The sequence below is a fragment of the Phytophthora infestans genome, genomic scaffold (genome assembly GCF_000142945.1).
Source record: "Phytophthora infestans T30-4 supercont1.10 genomic scaffold, whole genome shotgun sequence".
NCBI lineage: Eukaryota > Oomycota > Peronosporomycetes > Peronosporales > Peronosporaceae > Phytophthora > Phytophthora infestans.
Window position 1 is genome coordinate 2,437,841 of NW_003303749.1, and position 19,250 is coordinate 2,457,090.

The window sequence follows — 19,250 nt, forward strand, 5'->3', positions numbered from 1 at the left end:
TGTAATCCCATCAGTAAATGTGCACGAGAGTCAGACTGGGCAGACTCATTTTGAGCGCCGTGAAGGCAACGAGGTGTTAAATGAACGCGAGGAGGAAAGCGAGGAATCAGAGGAGGAGACGCGTGCTTCAACCATGCCACTGTGGAGAATTTCGACAACTGTAAGAAAGTCAGGGCGCCCGAAGATTACACAAGCTGCCAGAAGAAAGGAAAACCGCGAAGCAATGCGAGGAACTACTCAGCGTGTGAATGCTATTGCTAATGGTGAAACCCCTTCTGTAGCTCTTCTTCTTGAAGCGGTTGCGGTTAAGGCTCCATACAGCAAATACGCTGCTAGCCTACGTGCGTTGACTATTTTGCAGACGAAGAAGCCCAAGGTTACCGTGTGGGAGAAGAGAAACAAGCCCCCAACAGCAGAGGAGCGCATAATGACGGTGCTGCCGCTAAGAGTGCTAGATACGTGTATTACACAGGTCGCGCTGTTTCAGAATCGTTGGTTTAGCGATCATGAAAAGCAAATGCATGAGTATGGTGTTTCTGTTTCTGTGGGGCGAACGGTGTATAACGTTTCGACGCTGAAGTCGATGCGTTGTTGGCACACCGCATTGAACAAAATGAATGATGTGGATGAAGCCATTAAATGGATCGATTCACTTGACTTAGATGCATGGAAGCCAGATAGTTCGGTCTGGACAAAAGATCTTCTTGCTAAGGAAGCGGTGAAAAAGGGACTCAAAGACGTGGGTATGCTTAGTGAAGACGCTGCGCTGACAACGCTATGTGGTAGGAAGTGGTTGGAATGTGCTTGTATTGATCGTACAAAAAGGACTATATCAGTACGGAATGAAGCTACGGCACAAGTGTTTGCACTACCAGCCTACGTGGTTAGATTTCCGGTATATGATGTGGAGTCGATCAAGAACAATGATGTGTGGGGGAAAGTGGAGGCTGCTTTGAGGGAGACAACGACACCAACAAAGAGTCTGTACTTCTTCTCTACAATTTTTTTCGGCCAAAACCACTGGTGTGCTGTTTTGGTTAATGTCCGGACAGGTCACGTGATTATCTATGATCCTCAAGAAACGGCTGATCGCGTCAATCAATTGAAGGTGTACTTAAAGGAAAATATCCTGTCGCGGCTGCCAGCTTTACCCTCTCCTAAGCGCTTCCGGTTTGAAGCGTTTGAATGGATTCCCCAACTCGACAACTACAACTGCGGCGTTTACATTCTTCTGTTTTTGGAGGCACGTCTTGGTGACGAACGGCCACACGGTGTCGAAGGAAACACCAGACCAGCAATGCAGTTCTTTCGTTACAGATACCTCTGCCACAATCTCCCCGCGATTCATGATTCTGCTGCTGCTGGAGGTGCAACTAGTGATGCCTCAGGATAGTCAGGGTAGAGCTCTGGTAGCATTCATATAATATATAACTCTTTGATATGACTCCAAGATTTGGCTCGAATTGTGTTTCTTCTTGAATTTAGCGAAAAAACGCGTGCTCTCGAAAGGAAGACATTCACTCTCTTTTCACCCACTTTTTCGCTTCAAGTCGGCGTTGTTCTGCTCACAAAACGGATCTGCATATGGCTATTACAAATAAGACTTTCCCATCGTCGCAGTGTTTATATCTCGAGACTGTGTAGATGCTGTGCATGAACTTGCACAGTGTGCACATTTATTGAAAATAATGTGCACATAGTCCCTGTCTATAATACAGGTATTAATACCTATTACCTCCTCCAAAATGGATTTCCGGGATTGGCAGGAATTGATGATACCAAAAAAGTAAAATGAGTTTGAAGCGAGTTTTATTATATTTAAATGGGAATACCTTTTTGGAAAACATTAGCGTTTCTGCTTAGAAAATAACTGCACATTTATTGCTTGCTTGTAAACCTTGACAGAAGCCGCGCAGCTAAACTGGCATCGTGACAGGTTTCCCCCTCGTCGGTTAATACTGCAGAAATCACAGAGTATTGGTCTCAACTCCGTCATAGCATTTTTATAAACGGTTACAGCACGCTCTGCTATTAATAAGGGCTAGATGATAAATCGGCTAGCCTTGGGCGGGATTGGAATTAGTGGTCTTTTTACAAATTGACCACTGAAAAAATACTTCGATTCAGGATTGACCAAGGTCAAATACTTAAATCAGGTCAATATTCATTATGTTGGTGGGCCCAACATGCCCATATCCGCATGGGGGTTAGGGTTTTAAGAGCTACACTTTGACTATGTTGGCCCCTCCAGCATACCAGGGTTGAAGGGAACCCGTTTTGGCTTTAATAATTGGCTGTAAATTCATCTGTTCTCCGTTTGTGCGTTATAAAAAAGGCATTGGATAGGTTGGCCTGTCCATCTTTCGCCAGTGCCCTCCGGGATCATCGGCGACAAACTAGTACAAATACAATGTGAAATATAGCCATCACACGCACAGTCTGCGTGTCACACAGTCGTGTGTGTTCCTGGAACTGCGCTAGAGGATCTGCGGCAGAGAGTTGGTGAGACGTGGGCCATCCATGCGTCCCCGACATTTAGCCAATGAGCTGACTGCCCCTTCTAACGAGGAGCGGTCGGCTTCTTGGGCAATTTCCATACTAGTCAGCAAGGCTTGGGCGCAGGCGTAACGTGCCTCGGCCGTGATTCCCGACACGGCGGCGCCCGTGGGCAGTGAAGCCCCAGCAACCGACGTGCACACTACCGCTACGCTCTACCCAGACATACAGAGCTGTAATATGGCTCGGTAGCGGTGAGGAGGCTTGTGCGGAGCATGTTGAAGGGTGAAGCCCCTGTATTGCTCTTGCGGATGGCCTAGTGCGTTGCTAGTGCTGATCATAGAAAGAGTTCTACATGAGGTGAAGAAATAAAAATTTATTATGTAAGGAAAAATATATGTACCATGAGCCTGTTGATAGTTGTTTAATCTTCTGTCGCTGCCGCTTCAACGTAGGCGCGCTCTACTCGGAGTCATTGGTGCCTACGATATATGCGTATTTCGTTTAAAGGGAGATTAGCTGCCGGCCCCCATGTCGGCTCCCAAGAGGTAAGGAATTACGCACGGCCGTTAATTCGTCGATCAGCGAGGATTGTCCGCATCTGGTAGGTTGGTAGGCCGCTTAAGTCGGTTCCAGTCGGTAGGACCTATTCCGCCTCACCATCGTCGTCACCTAAAGCAGTTGTCTCAATGAGGCGGGCCTTGGTGATGCGTGCTTTTGGCACAGCATCGAGCAGCCGCTTACTTTTGTGTCTGCGGTATTTGAGGTATCACCTCATTGAAAATAGCCCATTTCCTATAGTTGGGGGCTGCAGCCTCATCGAGGCGCCACGTGCACGGAGGTGCGCTTGACACCTGAAGAAGGCATGGGAAAAAAGTTGGTGGGGCTGCGTCCGTTGGGGGCCCGTGTATTACATAGTCAGCAGAGCAAAACGCACCGGAACTCAGATTGCAAACTTGAAGTAGTACTTGCATCTGCACGAATTCGTATTCAATTTCACATGCCAGCCTCCATCAGGCTGCCCAAACACCTCCATTCGCGCGTAATTCACTCCCATCTGGGCCGACACCGAGGCTACCTCGCGAATGCACCCGAGTTTCGGAAGATAGATACGCTCACAGCCACGTGACATCACACAAATCACGTCTGGGTTTAGGGAAACAAGTAGGAAGTCGATGCTGGACCGGCTGGAAGTCATGTTCACAAGAAGATCTCAGTGGCGAAGTTCCTTAATTCTTGGGTTTAACTGCTCGGTAACTTCAGGAGGTTCTTTGAAGATTCTTAGATTTACCGACTGGTGACCGCAACTATTCGCCACAGCTGGAACAGTGTCCAGATCTTATGTTTGGTCCGGAGAGTGAAGTCACGCTTGATCACACGGTTGAGCTGCTCCACCGGGCTGTTTGTGGTGGCTTATCCACTGAGGGTATGGAAGCATTGCCAACGCCAAATGAATTTTGTCACCCACGTAGGCTCAAAATAGCCTTGAGACCAAATAAGCTGCTCTACATCCGACCCCTTTGTTAGAATCGGTTTCACTTGTTCATCATAGATATCTTGGCTATCCGCGATATGGAGATCATAGATGCCCGCCATCACTTGTTTGAGCAAGGGATCCGGTACGCTCTTTGAGGTTTTCGTGAACATTGGTCATCACATGATAGAAGCATATTAAGTAGACAAATTCACAATCGATACCAAAGACTCGTGTCACTGCGCTCTGTAGGGAAGCTTATTCATCGGCCATGACGAACTTGACCAACAGTTGTTGCCCCGCAGACACGGAAGTAAAAACCCTGCGGAGATCGGTCAGCGCTGTCACGTAAATGTCCTCCAAGCGTTGGGATGTAATGAAAAGTGCCACAAGGTGATACGAGCGACACTTGTCAGGGATACCACACACGATGACAGGATACCTGACTTGGCTCAACTTGAATGAGGCGTCCATGAGAACACACAAATGATTCTGGGTCGCGGGACGCATTCAGTAGAAGACGCTTCGTTGTCCGTCCCACCAAAAATAGTTCTTCGTCAGAGCCGTATATCACATCTGGTTTGCCGCGTGCGTCACATTTCTATTCGAACGAAAAAGGGTCGTGTCTGAGACAACCGGGTCATAAGCTAACTGGCACGTAATCACCTTACCCTTCCACCGACACGCATCATATGGCGTGGCTGCGTTGCATGTTACCGAAGTAGTTGGTACCGCATCTTGTGTGTGCACACACCACACACGGAGCCAGCTGTCTCTTCACAATGATGAACACCTTCATGTCTTCCATAAGCAGCTGAGAATCCTCGCGAGTCATGTCGCTGTAGACAGTCGTCCAATTGGTCGTCGTGGGCATCTTTCGTTGAGGGGGGGGCTTCAGAACCTAGTCTTTCACTGTATGAAGAAGGATCTTTGCTGTAAAGAACTGATATAGAGGGCGATCATTGGGACTGTCATAGCACTGATCGTGATTCGCTAATATTCACTGGTGTGTAGGCACCCGAGGCTGGTGTGTTTTGGCCAATGCAATTATGGCACACGTATAGATTATGTGGTGTGATGTGACATTGATGTGTCCCACGCCTATTGTATGTGTTATCACATCGTTTGTGTGTTTAGAATTCTGGAGAGCTTACTTGGAGGGTATGGGTTTTCGAACGGATTCTTAAAGCTAATTCGGAATCTGCATGAAGGCACCATCGCTCAATTTCTCGTGAATGGCAAACTATCAACAGAATGGAGAGTAAGGTCAGGAATCCGACAAGGATGCCCGTTGGCACCCTTGTTATTCATTCTAGCAGTGGACACCTAGAGCCAAGCAGCCCAAAAGCACCCAGAGCTAACAGGGATTGCTCTACCTGGAACTCCCCAGCTACGGCACAAATTTTCAGCATTTGTGAATGACAGCACGGTATTTATGAGCTCAGTAAAAGAACTTGTTGTCGTCAAACGTTTACTGGACGACTTCGGAAGCGTATCTGGCCTAAAAGTGCAACCAAATAAAAGCATCCTCATCGATCTCAATACTCAGGGAGTTCCAAGTAAATGGAATGGGTTTCCGGTTCTGCACCCGACTAGTACGACACGCCAGCTTGGATATTGGGTGGGTAATATAGCAGGTGAAAGCGAAAACTGGAAGATACGAGTGGAAAAGATTCAGCGGAGGCTACGCATAGCAACTACATTGTGTAACTCTGTGGAGCAAAGAATTTTGCTGTTTAATGTAGCTGCGTTGCCGTCAATTCTGTACACGGCAAAACAGTTTGTACCTTCAGAACAAACTCTTCGGCAATTGGAGAATATGCAAAAACAGTTCGTGTGGCATGGAAGCGCGAGTACGGCAAGATCTCGGCCTAAGTTCAATCCGGCACTATTGTTTACACCCAGACGGCATGGAGGTCTCGGACTGCAGGATATAGCAGCAGCAATCAGGACGACTCGCGCCAATTTAACGAAAATGTGGATTAACAAGGATCATGATACCTACGCAGCAGCCTGGCATCAGGCGGCACATCCAGAAGAACATATGAGTACGACTTGTTGTGTTTTTCAACCTACCAGTCTGTCAATGGTTAATACTTATTTGCGGAAGACAAAAAGAAATCATCAAACTTCAGCGCAAACACTTGGGAGGATGGAGCTTTGGTGGTCCCATTCCAAGGGTTTTATTCCACTAGCTGATCAACTGCAAGAGATAAAGAACCGTCAGTGCCAAGCGATAAAAAATACTTCCTGCTATTGGATCGACGGCCAGATATTGAGATTTACGACCACGACAATCTACAAAACAGAAATCGACGAAGGAACGGCAGCCTTTCTAAGAAATTCAACTTGGCACGATAACGCATGTGTACTCGACTGTAAAGGAATACCGCTGCGTCTTAATGACTTCCCAGCATTGGAAACGGCGACATTGGGAGAAATAGCAGTAAACCACGATGATAGCCTAACAGCGGTTGGAGACTATGGAACCCTGATACAACCCCCACTCCGCACCACCATTTATAAAGCCAGGCAGCACAGCCAAATTGTAAGGTGGAGCCGAAGCATTCTACTTAGCTTACCCTGGAAATTCTGGACAGCGCAGAGCACAGAGATCAAACTTTAGATCACCGAAACTGAAAGAGAAGCTCACGTGGTGGGTGAAAAGTTTCAATACGGTTATTGCCAGTAAGAGGAGCAACGAGGAAGATAGTATGGTGCTGCAGGCTGAGCGTGGAAGGGATAGATGGACATGGGCAATAACATTTGCATCAGAATAGTACAAAGAGAGTGATGACTTCATGCTGTGGGAAAGTTGGGAAGCAAGAGAAGGCATTTCGTTCAAGGCTCACCCAAAAACTTCCCTAATTCCCTGGACGGCGCCAAAATCAACAAAATCATTTAACTTGGGGACGACAGTACGAAAGAAGCGATCAAAGGAGATTCAACGCAACCTGCGCACGGACTTAAATTATATCCTGACGACAATTAAAACCAAGATGGAGAAATCGAACTGGCAAAAGATGGCTATAGCTCAAGAGCCAAAGAGGCTTTGGAACAAATCGAGCCTTTTTACGGACGATCAAAACTGGACACTGTGTCGGATTGCGATCGGAGGTTTGAACCTTTTTCACCATGGATGGCTAAATAGCCGAGAATGCCCGGAACCGAGCTGCTTGGTAACTGCTGAGCATATCATTTGGGACTGCGAAAAAGTCCAAGTTGCATGGAAACGTGGATGGATCACTGACTAGCGCAAGCTACAACGCTCAGTGAGCGAAAAGAAATGATAACCTTCCTGGCTGCTAGGCAGGCCCAGCAATAACCAGCAATTTCATTGTTACGGCTTAAAAGTGTATTACGAGATGGACGGCTCAACATGACATCGCTATGCAGACCTTATGGATAATTTGGACAGCGATTACACCGGTTTTACTCTGGAGACTTCGAAACGGACATGTCTTCAATAATCTACATTCGTCAGCTAGTGAGACAGCGGCAATTGTTTGGGGTGCAGGCTGTTTCCAAGTTCGAGCAATTGCATCTGCTTGGAAATCGAGACAGGAAACCAGAATTGCTGGATATTGCCTCGAAACATGCCACCAGATTATGATGTCCATTAACCAAGAAGACGACCAGAAAGAGCTTGCCGTCTGGTTACTACAATATCATAGCATGAATTCACAAAGGACAGGAAGTTGGCTCATATACAGCCTTCACCAAAAGAAGACGTGGGTGTTGAGAATGGCGAGCAGTGTTCGCTACGCCAAGTCTGACCAACCCAGCAAATTCCAGGAAATCCTACTGCACCAGGGAACAGCTGAGATTTCACGTCATGCGGACACAACGAAGATATTACGAGAGTCGAGACTCACCCCCGAGATATTGCACCGCAGACCAAGTAGACACTACTCTAGCACCACCAGAACAACCACTTGAGTCCTTCTTCGCAGCTCACTGGGTAAAACCGGGCAGGAAATCGCTTGCAGCAGCGAGATTTCTGGCACAGCAGCATACCACAAAGATATACTTATTCCCAGACAGCAAGGATCCAGATCCAATGCAGAGTTACTTACAGAGAGTGGTTGGGAGAATTGAAAGAGAGGCAACCACAGCAACAATCCGAAAGACGACTAGTGTGCTTGATCGTCTACTTGCATATCAAGGCTTCTTTAGAAAAAGAAAATTAAAACCAAATAGAAGGCCCTATTAACCCCCCCATGTTTGTGTGTTTAGAAAACGAAAACAAATGACTGATTTCCAAATTGATAGTAGAGAGAACTTTCGAAACTCTCAAATGCACATTTCAGTTTTACTTTCAGGTTTAACCCTTCAACCCCTGGCCAAAAATTCAGGGGTATATTCTGGTCATTATGTTGGACCGTCCAACATAATTAATATGGAACTTTGTAAAGGTCGCTCGTAAGTATGGTTTTGTCGCGGGAGGGTTCTGGTTAGAGGAAAGGCAGCTGGCGTGCAATATTTAACATATTCAAGTATTGTGGGTTCTACTCAAAATTTTCAGGGCCGATTGACATGCCCTCAGGCGCAAAAAATTGCTCCACTATTAAACAGCATAAAAAATGACAGATGAGAGTGGTTTTCTCGCTTTACATCATTGTTCAAGATGGAGTCGACGTCGCCAACGCAGACACCTCAAGGGCGAGTGCGAACGTCCCCGTACCCGGAACGACGCCGTAGTCCAGCGTCAACTGAGGTATACCAACCAGCATCATCTCACGCTTACCGGCTGGTCATGCAGCCCATTGTGAAGGAGACGGTAGGCGAGCGAGACAGCTCTGGTGACTCTCTTGACCCCTTTGTAGCAGGTGGAACTTCGTTCCAGGACATTCTGGAGAAAATATGGGCGGAATTCAGCCCTCGTGTTAAAGGGAGGGCAGTGAAGTCCGGTGGGATTTGGACTGTCGAGCAAGCTGCGATTGACTCTTTGTCCAAGTTCATGGTGTTCAAGGTGAAAAAACACATCGTCGACAGCTCAAAATCCAACCAGGACTGGAACACTTGGCTTCAATCAATGCATGACAAGACTGCCACGCTTCTCATCTATGAATATGGCGTCAGTCTCGGGAGAAAACAAGATCGCCAAGCTTTTCAAAAGGAGTGCATTCTCCCAGCCGAGACTGACAGGGCCGGCGCAGCTGCTGAAGTCACACTTCGCGAGATTGTGGGGCGCCTACAAGACTTTTGGAGCGCCACATACACAGGTGAAGCTGTGGTGTGGCGTATGTGGGCTACTGAGGTGGTTCGCAGTCAGGATCGCTCCACATGGAACGATAAAATACGTGCTCCACCACCTCCACATATTTTGCGACTCTTGCGGACTACTGATTCTCGTGTTCAAGAACACGTCAATGATCTTCACCGCTCGACACAAATTGCTCTCGACGTCGTGAACGCATCTATCGCTGGGTCAACAGAGTTACGTCGCGACTGGGAGATGTATGGTCGCCGGTTGGAAAGTTTTGAGACGATGTTGTAGGCTCGTAAGGTCCAAATTGAGTCGCTCCTCCATCACATGCCTCTACCAGACCCTGGAGAGTTGGTCGACCCGCTGCAGAACATGGAAAATCTTGAGGACTTTGAGCACCAATAATTCAGATAGTTTAAGCGAGCGTGCTATCATTCATTTGTTTGTTTTTTCCTTTTTAACTAAGCGTACGAAAGCCTAATGCATCCTTGTCCAATTCTTCTTCTTCCTTGGAAACGTCCTCCCAAAAATCTGGTACTGCGCGTGACTCTGTTGACAGCGGCCCCACAGGATTGAAAGTTTCATCGACCATCCAGCCGCAATGTTCAAACACCCGATCCATATTAAAGGTCACAAAGCGTCGAAATGTGTCAACAATAAATGGCATTAAGTCACGATTCGTGGACTTCACGTAGTAGCGCTGAAAGGCTTTCTTGACGTAACCAAACAGAAATTCGATGGGATTAAAGAACGGGCAATAGGCAGGTAGAAAAATCGGTACAATTCCGATACTTCTTAGATAATGCACAATTTCAGGGTGTCGATGGATGGATGCACCATCTAAAATCCAAACAGAATTAGTTCTGGGGTAAGGTAGAACACTGGCACGCTTAGAGTACGCAAAATCTTGACAGCATCGAACAAACTCTAATCGGTCAAATGTTCCAACAGTGTCATAGTAGTCAATAATGCCATTGACACCAATAAACGCAAGCATGGAGACTCTGGGTTTTCGCTGGAACTCACCCCGAATAGCCACCTCTTGACCTCGAAGTGCGTAGCCTCTCTTTCGCATCATTCCCCTGTTATGTAATGAAACTTTATCCAGAAAAACAACATTGTAGTAGGTCCAGTTGATGTGACTCAGCTCCTCCACAAACCGAAAGATGTCTTGCTCTTTGATTTGAATGGCTCGGCGTTCCAACACTTTCCAAGTTAGCCCAAATCGTGAATAATTCTCCACACGGATGTTTTGGAAATGGTGAGCTGAAAGTTCAAGCGAAATGCAGTTTGTGCTTTGTCCAGATATGCTAAAGGTCTCTGCTAAAAAAAATACTTGAAGTTATGAGCGCTGTTCTACCGTAAATTTCCGGTCTGACTTTAACGTAGCGCGTTGGTAGGTCCCCGTAACTTCATACACACGAATCCAGTTTCCTATTGTCTGCTGTGTTTTGTTGTAGATGTGTGCCAGTTCCTTCCTAAAATAGCCAAGATAGTTATAGCCGAACAAGCAGTGGAAAACTGTGTTGGGACTAGCATGTTGCCGAGTAGCTGCTGCCTCCATCGTGCTAAAGAGTAACAAATGTTGTTTAGCAAATAGTTGACGTATCTACCAGCATCAAAACACAAGATTGACAATAGTACCAAGTGTACGGGTGCGTCCTTGAAGATCCAAGGCTGCAAGGAAAGGTGCTGCAAAAGAAGCATCCAGCAGTGCAGCAGTGCAGCAGTCCGGTTCGTTCCGCGTTTAACGGCAATCCTAATTGACCAATCAGAGCGCGCTGTTGATTTGCCCACGAATCGATCGAGAATTCCAAATATACTCGGAATCCACAATAATATCTCGGCTGGTGATATCAGAACCGGTAAATTACACAGGTCTCACGCCTATGTATAAAACCTCAAAACCTTAAGAGCCAGAATAAAACCTCGCTGAAATACTATCTGGGAGCGACGGTGGGCTAGGTGAGTTGATCACAGTACGCGATGGAAGAGTGCAGGCAAACGTCAATTGGACAAGTGTGTGATGAAGCCCAAGAGCAAAAATGCGCGGGAGACGCAGGTTAAGGAAAAACAAACAGCGTACGAGGTGCGCAAGAAGGTCAGGCGGGATTTGGTGGAGGAGGTGAAGAGTTTGCAGAAGGAGCTGGGCCAGCTCAAGTTCCGCCTTCTGGTGGAGCAGGGAGAAGTGTTAAAGGCCACGAAACGCGCCGAAACCGAGAATGACGTGCTGTTTGACTGTATTCGTAAGCAGCACTTAGTGCGAGCTGCGCTACAGGCGGCGCTTACAGAAAACGCAGTAAGTGGAGTAAGAATGTACGAATCGGAATGTTGATATTTATATTGACTGTGAGCTATTGCTCTTCTCGACACCAGCAACGAAATTTGAACGCTTTGCAGCCAGTTCAAAGCTTGATTTGCTTAGGAGCGGATCCAGTGGAGCGATTCAATACACTTTTGGCTCTCAAAGAACGCCAATTGGACAACGCAGAGCGATATCTCGGAGCCAGGAGCCACGGACTTGGTCCAGAATCAACCTACTGCCAAGACGAGTGCTTTGATTCCGACGAAGGAGACTACTGCTTCGTACGGTTCGAGACTGTCCCGGTTCAAGGAGCTCATGTCAAGGAAGTGTTCGATGCCGTTCTGGACGCGATACTGAATCAGGAGATCATTCTGTCCGAGATGTTTGGCTGCGTTGCTATCCGCGAAGACAACGACTTTGAGACGTCCGAGTTCACACAACTTCGGCTGGTTACTGCGACTTCGGCCGACACTACCGTGGAGTCCAATACACTGCTGTTTGCGAGGTTTTCCGACGGAATGGACGACGGAAAAGGTGGGTACGGAGTTCTGGTCTCAGACTTTGTCAACTCGGACGCTTTGTATCCGTATCGGACCAACGAGCGCGTCCGCAGAGACGGAACCACGATTGTCACGGTGCGCTCTCTTTCCTCCGACATAGTTTTCGTCACGCGCTGGACGTGCTTGAAAATCCATCACAGTCTCTCTCGAGATGCTGAAACGGAGATGAAGGAGAGCTCAGTGTGCTGGGGGGATACGAGCAAGAGGTTTATTGAGCAGCAACTCGTTCACACAAGCACATCCCCCAGTCTGTAACAGCAGAAAACGACGAATAAGCCAGGAACAGAATGCAATTGGAAGCAACTTAAGTAGAGTCATTTCTATTACTACGTAGTATTACGACTGTACTAGCTGAACATTTCTTACAAAAAGCTACTACTTCTGAAGTGACTAGAGTATGTTTAAAAAATCTTGATTTAGGTGTGACGCAGAAAGATAATGCGAGCTAATGAAATTCTGGTTACGTTAGCGTTACTTCACACAGAAAAAACCGACGATTATTGCGGATTAGAAACACTTTTCCCGCTGTACAAGTCCTCTTTACCCAATCGCTGCTGGATACACTTCTTCATTGTGTCGCCAAAGGACACCGTGCTCTCTTCCATTTCTCGCAGAATGTCAGCGGAAAGATCCATCTCGCTACGTCGGATCTTGGAGCAAGTCCATCGACTAGCCACAACCAAGACTTCCTCGTCATCTAAATCTTTCGCTTTCGCTTTGAACGAGCGAATCACGAACACAGTAGTCGTGTCTCGTCGAACTCGCTGCTCCGGCTTGTACGGATACAGTTCATCCGAATCGACAAAGTCCGACACAATGACCCCACAGCTTTCGTCGTTGGCCTCTACAAACTCCGCGAACATGACTGTATTGGCCTCCACTAAGGTTCCCTGCGAGGTTGACGTCACCAAACGCATCTGCGAGATATCTCGCGTGTCCGCTTCGTTGTTTTCTCGGATCGTGATGCTGCCGAACATCTCGGAGATGATGATTTCAGCGTTCTGCGAGACGTCAACGAAAGCGTCGAAGACCTCTCTAGCACCAGCTCCAATTATGGGTCTGATCTCGAAAATCACCTGGCAAAAGCTGTCCCCGTTGTTCCGTTCCTCTTGACAGTACGACGACCTGGGGTCCAGACCTTGGCTTCGAGTCGTGATGAATTGCTTGGCCTCTTGCAGCTTCTTGTCCTTGAGTGCTACCAGCACGTTATGACGTTCGATCGGGTCCGTTCCCAGCCGAATAATACTCTGCGCTGGATGCAACAAGTCAACATTTAGTTGCTGATAGAAATACTAAACAGGGTTAGCAACTTGGACCGGAGTTGAATTCGCACGTCATCAATGGCGTTATCTTACCAAATGACCCGCGAGCATTGCCTGCATTTTCGCGAGCTCCAGATGCTGCTGCTGGATGAATTCGTACAGTACCGCATTCCCCGCTGCCGCGCGTTTATTGGACTTGGCGGCTTCTCCGTGCTCCACTAGCACGCGAAATTTGAGGTCGTCGAGTTGTTTCTGTAGCGTCTCCACTTGCGCCGTCAGCTCCACCTTCTGCTCTCGTCGGATATCGTACGTGGTTTTGCGTTTCTTGTCTGAGCTGGGAGTCCCCCGTTTGCTGCGTTTGTGACTGGTTGTAGCGGCCTGTCGAGCGTCTCCGTCGTCCATTTGAAAGCTCTCACTCGAAAGCGTCGCAGCGTCTTCACTGGACGACTCGGAAAGGCGAAGATTGACCTCCCAGACCGGGGGGGCGTGCAGGGAGGACATGAACGAAGGCTGCGGCAGCATCGACTCGTGGCTGTTCGAATGTGACGTTACTTGGGAAGGGGGATAAGGACCGCATACAGCTGTGATGACTAACAGATCCGAACTTAGCTAGAGATCTTGTATGGGATTGGTACACTGACTAGTTATTTTGGCGATTGCATCGTTTGAAACACGAGGCCTCATCATGAGGATTAAACTCAGGGGGGCAGGATCTCGTCACTCGTGTTATTCTCTGCTTTCTTTCTTTCTGCTTGGTGTCCCTGCTTAGTCGACCCAGTAGTTTTTTACGCGGTTGCAGTTTGCGTAACGTAACTGAGCTCAGCGTGCTGAGCAAAACCTGGAGTGAGGGAGCAATCACTTACAGTATTACACCTGCCAGCCTACCGTAGTTATTAATAGAGTAAGCACACGCATCGATTGCGATTTCTTTCATAATTAGTCATTGCAACAGTTTCTCACTTCGAAGTACGAGAACTGAGAACGTGTTCATTCTCACCGACGACAGCACATCAAAAACACATTGCACCTGTAATTTTCACAATAAAACCAGGATTTGCGCATCATGTGTGTACATCCAATCAATAGTAGCACACAGGAACGAAGTATTGTCACTTCAAAGCTTGGAAATGCACAATAGCCAATCGCAAGCTAGCGGGACGAAAATTTGTCCAATCAAACATTTCTATTTCAGCTTAATTAGCCTATCAAATAGTTCAAAAGTCGATCCAACTCGTCAAAATCCTCCCCCGCCAGTACGAGTCTTTTTCACCGCTCACTACCTTCTCCCCAAGATGCCTGAAGCAATTGTCTGGCGTCCCATATACAATTGCTTCAGGCTAGTCTGCCTCGACCGCAAGGTCGTGTCACTATTTGAGAGTGCCGAGCATGTGACTAGAGCGATACCGCCACACAGTCGCACCCTCACTACTGCTCAAAAGGTTTTTTCAAAGCTAGTGACTCGGGCAGGTATGAAGCCGGCTTGTATACGCACGGCGATGCTATTGCAGTTCGGTTTACCAAGCGATCTTCCAGCTCTACAAAAGGTGCAGAATGTCGTGTGCCACTATCGCCGTACCAAGCTCGGGGTAGTGACAGAACTGCAACCATCGTGACGGCTGTTCAGAAGCTAGCGTTTAATAGCTCGGAAGTAGAACACGAACCCTTTACGTTTGTCTGGGACTTGGATACAGAAGGCAAGCTCGTTGTCGGCAATGGGTCCGACGAAAAGCCATTCCTTGTGGGCTTTTCAACGAAGGCGCTGCTTTGCCAAGCTTCCCAAGAGCCCGCGATCTTTATTTTACACGTGGACGCTACCTACAAGGCCAACCAGGTTGGATATCCCGTCGTAGTCATCGGTATTACCGATGCCGCAAGAACGTTTCACCTGTCGGCATTGTTTGTCATCTCCCAGCATCAAGAAGGGCACCATGCAAAGGCCTTTGCTGCCTTGTGCTGGATCTCCGGCAACGTATTGGGGGAGCCGCTGCGCATTTCCTTCCTAATGGGAGACGCTGACGCGGCCCAGTACAATGCCGCAGCTGCCGTTTGTGGAAGTGATGGCAAGTATGTCCATCTCATGTGTCTCTACCACGTACTTGCCAAGATTATCGATCGGCTTAAGGGTCTTTCGTACGAAGTACGCGACTTTCTCCTTCGTGACATCTATGATCTGCACCACAGCAGGAGCGCTGACGGCTTTGCCACTGTGTCCAAAGCTACAGAGACTCGCTGGCTCAAACTTCCAATGCTGGAGGCGTTCCACCGGTATTTCAAACGAGTCTGGTTAAATGATCGATTTTGTCACTGGCAATGCTACAGTACACCTATCGCGTTTGCCCCCACCAACAACCCGGTTGGGCAGTTCAACCGGGCCTTGAAACACGATTACACCGCACATCGTCTCCTGAAAATAGGCGAGCTGATACAGCAACTTGCTGCGTGCTGCCACCAGCGCGCAATAGATCTCCGTCCGTTTGCGCTTACAACAGTCGCGTCGAAAGAGCTGTTTGCTCGTGTGAAGGCCCTTCGGAGCCAGCAGCTTCTACGAGCACCACGGATGAGCCTCGACTTCCACATGGTGGATTCTAGCACAGATGTGCTTCACGTCTTGTACACTGCACCAGAGAGAGCCTACAGCCCTGCCACGAACTCCTTTCAAGAAGCTCTTTAAGTCTCAGCTCAGGGTGGTGTCAGCACTGCACGCAAGGAAGCCGAAGACCAGCCCAAGACAGGGTGGTCAGTCAATTTTCTTACCCATACATGTACCACTTCAAGTATGGAAACTGCGTACATTGCCTCTTCGTGATGCAAGGAGCGTGATCGAGTCAACAGTAGCGACGAGAAGGTGTTTGTCAACCGTCGTGCCCACAAGCGCAAGGGAGCTACAGTCGGAACCGCTCATACCGCAGCAGACCGTCCTCCCCGTGCCGGCCACGCCCTCCAGCGGGAATAACGCGGGAGATTACGCTGCAGCAGCCGAGCCGATCGTCGGTCGCTGATGTGGTCGAACGTCCGCAGATCTACTGCATCAGCGTAGTCCCAGAGCCTGATTGATGCTACATGAACAATGCATATCTCTAACATGTAAATACAGTCAATGATATAACATTAGTGGTATTCAGTAGCAAAGTTGCGATAACACTTACAAGTCATGCTTGAGAGAGACGTCTGGCGGTCGCTCTGTCCGGCGTCTGGTGTCTCTCCTATTGGCAGCGTTGATGATGGCTAACCAGCCGCGTCACGCGTCACACAACGCATCACCAATCTGCTTAAACAGGCCCCTATTCGCACTACAAACTAGCAGTCTGCCGGCTGCCTTTTGGGTACGAAATCTCATCAACTTGATCGTTCGGCTTGATCCGGCTGCTTGTCCATTGAGCTGTGATCGCTGCCCAGCTATTGCAGGCGGTCTAATGCACAAGGACTCCATGGGGCCTTAGAAATTCCGTGCGATCTACTGTCGCCGCGTGTCGCACGTAGTGGCGTCTGATGGAGAAGAATTTGTGTTGCGATAAACTAATGTGTGCCACAAGTAGGAGGAGGCCGGTCGATAGCCGGTCACTCGCACGTTGTATCTCAGTTGAATCTCCTGGTTTTGTACGTGTGCTATTCACACCGATGTGGTTATTTCCACGGATACGCATGTGATATTTAAATTTTCTCCTGACCGACAGTTTGGCGAATAGCTTAGAAAAATACGGTATGAGGCGTTGTATGAGAGCGTGTAGCTCACATAATCTTCTGGGCAACTTTGAATATTATTTTTGGATCAAATATGTTCTTTGTTGACGCACATATATGATATACTAGTAAATAGAACATAGAAGACTAAATATACTTAGCGTGCGGCTTGTCAAAGTGTTGCGTATAAAGTTTACAGGTATATTATTTCTCATTCGCTTTTAATTGATGCACATTACTGTAACACTGCGTATTATAGTATCCATAGCTTTGACGTCATCGTCTGTCACTGACATGTACTGACAGTGTCAGTACATGTACCGCCAGTACCGGTACAAAAGCGAGGGTGAACAATCACAATTCATGTTGACCATGCGTTCGCTTCTAGAAAATTTCCAAAATCGGTAAAGTTAATATTGTTAAAATATCACCTGTAGACCAGTTAATATAAAAAATATCACCTAATATTTTCTTTTGAGACAATATGATATTATTAAATATCAACTTAATATTAGTTAATACTATATTATATTTTTCCAAGATTGCGTAATCAGGATAAATTCACCAATCAGATGTCGTTAACGCTCGACTAGCTGAAGTATTACTAATCAACGCTGAGGGAGGGACAATTGTGAGAGTGACGGCAAGGTTGGCGTCGTGTGTTGGCACTGCTGAGCGCATTAATCTAGCGCCACAGGCAGCAGGTTTATTAGACGCACGATGTGGACGAGGAGATCGGTAGAGAACAAGAACAAATGTCTTGATTTCGCTCTATCAACGTTAAACAGCTGCAAGCGTTTGCAGTTTTCCATCTCGATCGCCTTTGTCTGTGTCACAGTGAAATACTAGAGCAAATACTCGTCATTCTTAAAGCCTACTGCTTTTCTAGAACCTGATCGAAAAAGTTATTTGTCGCCTTGGGGTTCACAGAGGGTAAGGTGGCAAGAAACGTACTTAAGTGGGAAAATATCATAAAATATCATGTAGTATCTAATATTTCTCAGTTCTCCGAGCTAATATTAAAATACTATGTTAGCTTTTGCAAAAATGAGTTAATATTACTATTTAATATCGAAAATAGTACTATTACTATCAAAAATATCATATGATATTTGGTTACCATTAGCCCCTGGGTATCACTCCACGGTCTGCCGTTGAGATCCGACGATGCCCATGGCGCTACGAAGCAGTAATTCAAGCGAGCCCCTCCTTGGCACAGCTGCATCATGGCTCGAGCTACTCAACCAAAACACCGTGGGGTCTAGTGACATGGAAGGCAGCAGCGAGAACTCTAGTAACAATGAGCGGGTATCAGCTAAGCGCTCGAAGAAAACCAGCCAGAAGGAGAAAAAGACGAAGCGGCCGGCCAAGAAGCGCCGAACAACGTACGATATCCGCAAGCAGCAGAAGGCTGATCTAATGGCCGAATTGTCAAAGCTAGGCAAGCAACTCGAGTTGCTCCAGCATCGCGTGCTCATTAATAAGGGGGAAGCGAACTCTAGCATTGAGCGTATTGAAGTCGCCAACTCAGTCTTGCACGAAAGAGCGCAGCACCAACACGTTGCGATCGCAGCGATGCAATCGATGCTTGTGTCTCGCATGGTGAGCGAGTTTTTATTGCGCAACAAATTGTTATTTCAACTTCAATAAACTTACCATCTTACTCTTTTGTTATACAGCAGCAAAGTCTATCGGAGCTGCAGCCTACAGAGGTAACGATTCGACTCGGCATCGACCGCAAGGAACGTCGACGTACCTTGCTGGCTATGAAGGACGAAAAACTGCGGGAAGCCAAGCGCTTTATGACGACATGGGGTCAAGATCTCGACACGGGCTCGTCTTTCTCGCAGGAAAGCCAATTCGAGTCGCTCGAAGGAGGCTTCTCGGCTTTACGTGTTGACAACGCCCCTATTCGGGGCACTACGGTGCGAGCTGTGTTCGATGCGATCATCCACTCGATGCAGAATGCCGAGATCTTGATCTCTGAGCTGTTTGGGAGTATCACAATCCGCGAGGACACGGACTTTGAAGCCGCAGATATCTCTCAAATACGACTCGTGTCCTCGACTAAACACGGGGCGGTGGTCGAGTCCAACTCGGTCATCTTCTCCGAGTACGTCGACGGACCCGACGGCTGTTACGGGATCATAGCTGCAGACTTTGTAGACGACGACGAGTTATATCCGTATCGACCAGATGAAAGAATCCGTCGAGACACCATCACTGCGGTGTTGATCCGTTCAGCTCCAGACAAACAGGGCGT

The 19,250-nt window shown here is 47.7% G+C and overlaps 3 protein-coding genes across 3 annotated transcripts; 2 read left to right on the plus strand and 1 right to left on the minus strand.

The window, feature by feature from the left end:
• Positions 1 to 11,167: 11,167 nt before the first annotated feature.
• PITG_07131 (uncharacterized protein) lies at positions 11,168 to 12,352 on the plus strand (the record flags this gene model as incomplete). The annotated part of the gene is made up of 2 exons (XM_002905046.1): positions 11,168 to 11,478; positions 11,556 to 12,352. 2 exons carry the CDS (start codon positions 11,206 to 11,208, stop codon positions 12,297 to 12,299), a joined length of 1,017 nt encoding a protein of 338 aa, XP_002905092.1.
• A 108-nt stretch (positions 12,353 to 12,460) lies between these two features.
• Positions 12,461 to 13,839, minus strand: PITG_07132 (uncharacterized protein; the record flags this gene model as incomplete). Its single annotated transcript, XM_002905047.1, has 3 exons — positions 12,461 to 12,489; positions 12,589 to 13,324; positions 13,400 to 13,839. 3 exons carry the CDS (start codon positions 13,826 to 13,828, stop codon positions 12,461 to 12,463), a joined length of 1,194 nt encoding a protein of 397 aa, XP_002905093.1.
• Positions 13,840 to 18,160: 4,321 nt separating this feature from the next.
• Positions 18,161 to 19,187, plus strand: PITG_07133 (uncharacterized protein; the record flags this gene model as incomplete). The annotated part of the gene is made up of 3 exons (XM_002905048.1): positions 18,161 to 18,589; positions 18,667 to 19,100; positions 19,154 to 19,187. 3 exons carry the CDS (start codon positions 18,161 to 18,163, stop codon positions 19,185 to 19,187), a joined length of 897 nt encoding a protein of 298 aa, XP_002905094.1.
• Positions 19,188 to 19,250: the final 63 nt, after the last annotated feature.